The sequence below is a fragment of the Aplysia californica genome, unplaced genomic scaffold (genome assembly GCF_000002075.1).
Source record: "Aplysia californica isolate F4 #8 unplaced genomic scaffold, AplCal3.0 scaffold00094, whole genome shotgun sequence".
Taxonomy (NCBI): Eukaryota; Metazoa; Mollusca; class Gastropoda; order Aplysiida; family Aplysiidae; genus Aplysia; species Aplysia californica.
The window spans coordinates 285,940-287,666 of NW_004797364.1; the positions used below are offsets into that span (position 1 = coordinate 285,940).

Below are 1,727 nucleotides of genomic sequence, written 5' to 3' on the forward strand. Positions count from 1 at the left end.
GGGGGGGGGGCTCGTTAACTTTCTGTCAACTGATGCCATGAATACACTATCACTCTCAGTCATCGCCACTTTATTTGTTTCCCAAGAATGAACAAATAAATTGCCCCCGATTGTCTGGGGTGCAGGGGCGTGGGAGGAAGGTAGAGAAAAAGGAAGAGTATGGGGAGAAAAGGATTGGGGGAGAAGCATGTCCTTTTCCATTCAGATTTTGTCAGTCACAGATGTGAATGCAATGTAGAATGATTAAATATTGATCAATTAGTTTTCGGTGTGCATGTATTTGGGTATACGTGCTTTTTTTGGGTGTTTGTTTATTATTTTCTGTTTTTGCAAAGGTCTCATGTGTGATGTTTGTGGGCATCGACCCATTGGAGAAAAGAACGAAACGCATTCTCTTTATAAGAAATCTCCTTTTGCTGAAAAACAATTTCCACGTGTATTCTGTGCGTGGTTGGATGGTGCCAAGTGTAAGTTCTACTTCTTTTCTTTCCGTCTGTTTGTTTCCTGTACCCACGCAAATGCATCGCATACCCTCTCACTCTGGTATAATTCTATTGCTGTTGATGTTTAAAACTCGCTTTAGACTCAATGTTGGTCATTGAAATAGCGGAACACGTCGTACTTTATCAAGGCTAGGAGGAATCGTTCATAATAGAACGAGGAAAACTCGGTTCCTCCTCTGGTGCAATCCTAAACATTTCGCCTTTCAGGTAAGTTCAGAGCCATCTATGCCACTGCAGCTGATATATGCTTGCTCTGTGTGAAACTGTCTGCTTCAAGAACCCGTTGAAATAAAAGTACTGAATAATTTTTGTGCATTTCTCCCCCCCCCCATCCCCACCCCTCCAGGTTTGCCCGAGGATCATCGAGTTACACATTGGTCAGAGGCCCGCTCCAGACTGCAGTCTGATGCTTACAGGACTCACCCCGCCAACAAACAACGGTTGAGTCATGGCATCCTCAGTCCATCGTCGATTTCCAGGTGGGAGAACTCAGCGGGCGCCTCCTTGGGTAGCCACCGTTTATCTATCAACCGAAACTCATCAGACGCTATAAGTGAAAGAAATCGAAGTGCAATTCTTAAAAGTGAAGCAGGAGAAGCTTTTTCTATCGTAGATGGTCCCCTGTGGGATTCCAGCAATCGAACAACAGAACATTTGAATTATGTCACCCAGTCGGAAGCAGACACTGGTGTCTCATCGAATCTGCTCTCCAATGAAGGCAGCAATGACAGCATTAAAACCACACGGCATCATCGTAGGCATGCCAGGAAACACAGACATAATATACACCGTTTTCTCGGAGGAGCTGAAGAGGCAAAAGACTATTCTAGAACTTCTCGTGTCAGTGAGGAAGACAAAAATGACGATGAAACTCAAACGCGCCCTATCCTACTGACAGTGAACGCCTCGGATGTACTGGACAGGGAGATCACTTTGGTGTTGTCGCCAGTGACGGAATTTTTCTCTCCTGGCTTCGTGATACAGCGTGTGCAGGGCAATGTGACGTGGTTGGAGGAGGTGAAAGAGGACGTGATGGCGTGCTATTTCTCGGGATATGTGCTGGAGAGCCGCGCCGGATCTAATGTGGCGATCAGCCTGTGTAATGGTGTGGTAAGTACACTCTAAATCAATCAGTCTACTCTGTCTGTCTGTCTGTCTGTCTGTCTGTCTGTCTGTCTGTCTGTCTGTCTGTTTGTCTGTCTGTCTGTCTGTCTGTCTGTCTGT

The 1,727-nt window shown here is 45.9% G+C and overlaps 1 protein-coding gene across 1 annotated transcript in view; it reads left to right on the top strand.

The window, feature by feature from the left end:
* Positions 1-1,727, top strand: part of LOC101846726 (A disintegrin and metalloproteinase with thrombospondin motifs 9) — a gene marked incomplete in the record, with an annotated part of 163,321 nt that overhangs the window by 26,707 nt on the left and 134,887 nt on the right. Inside the window, 1 exon segment of the mRNA XM_013080651.2 lies at positions 850-1,613. Within this exon segment, the coding sequence (XP_012936105.1) occupies positions 850-1,613 (764 nt within the window).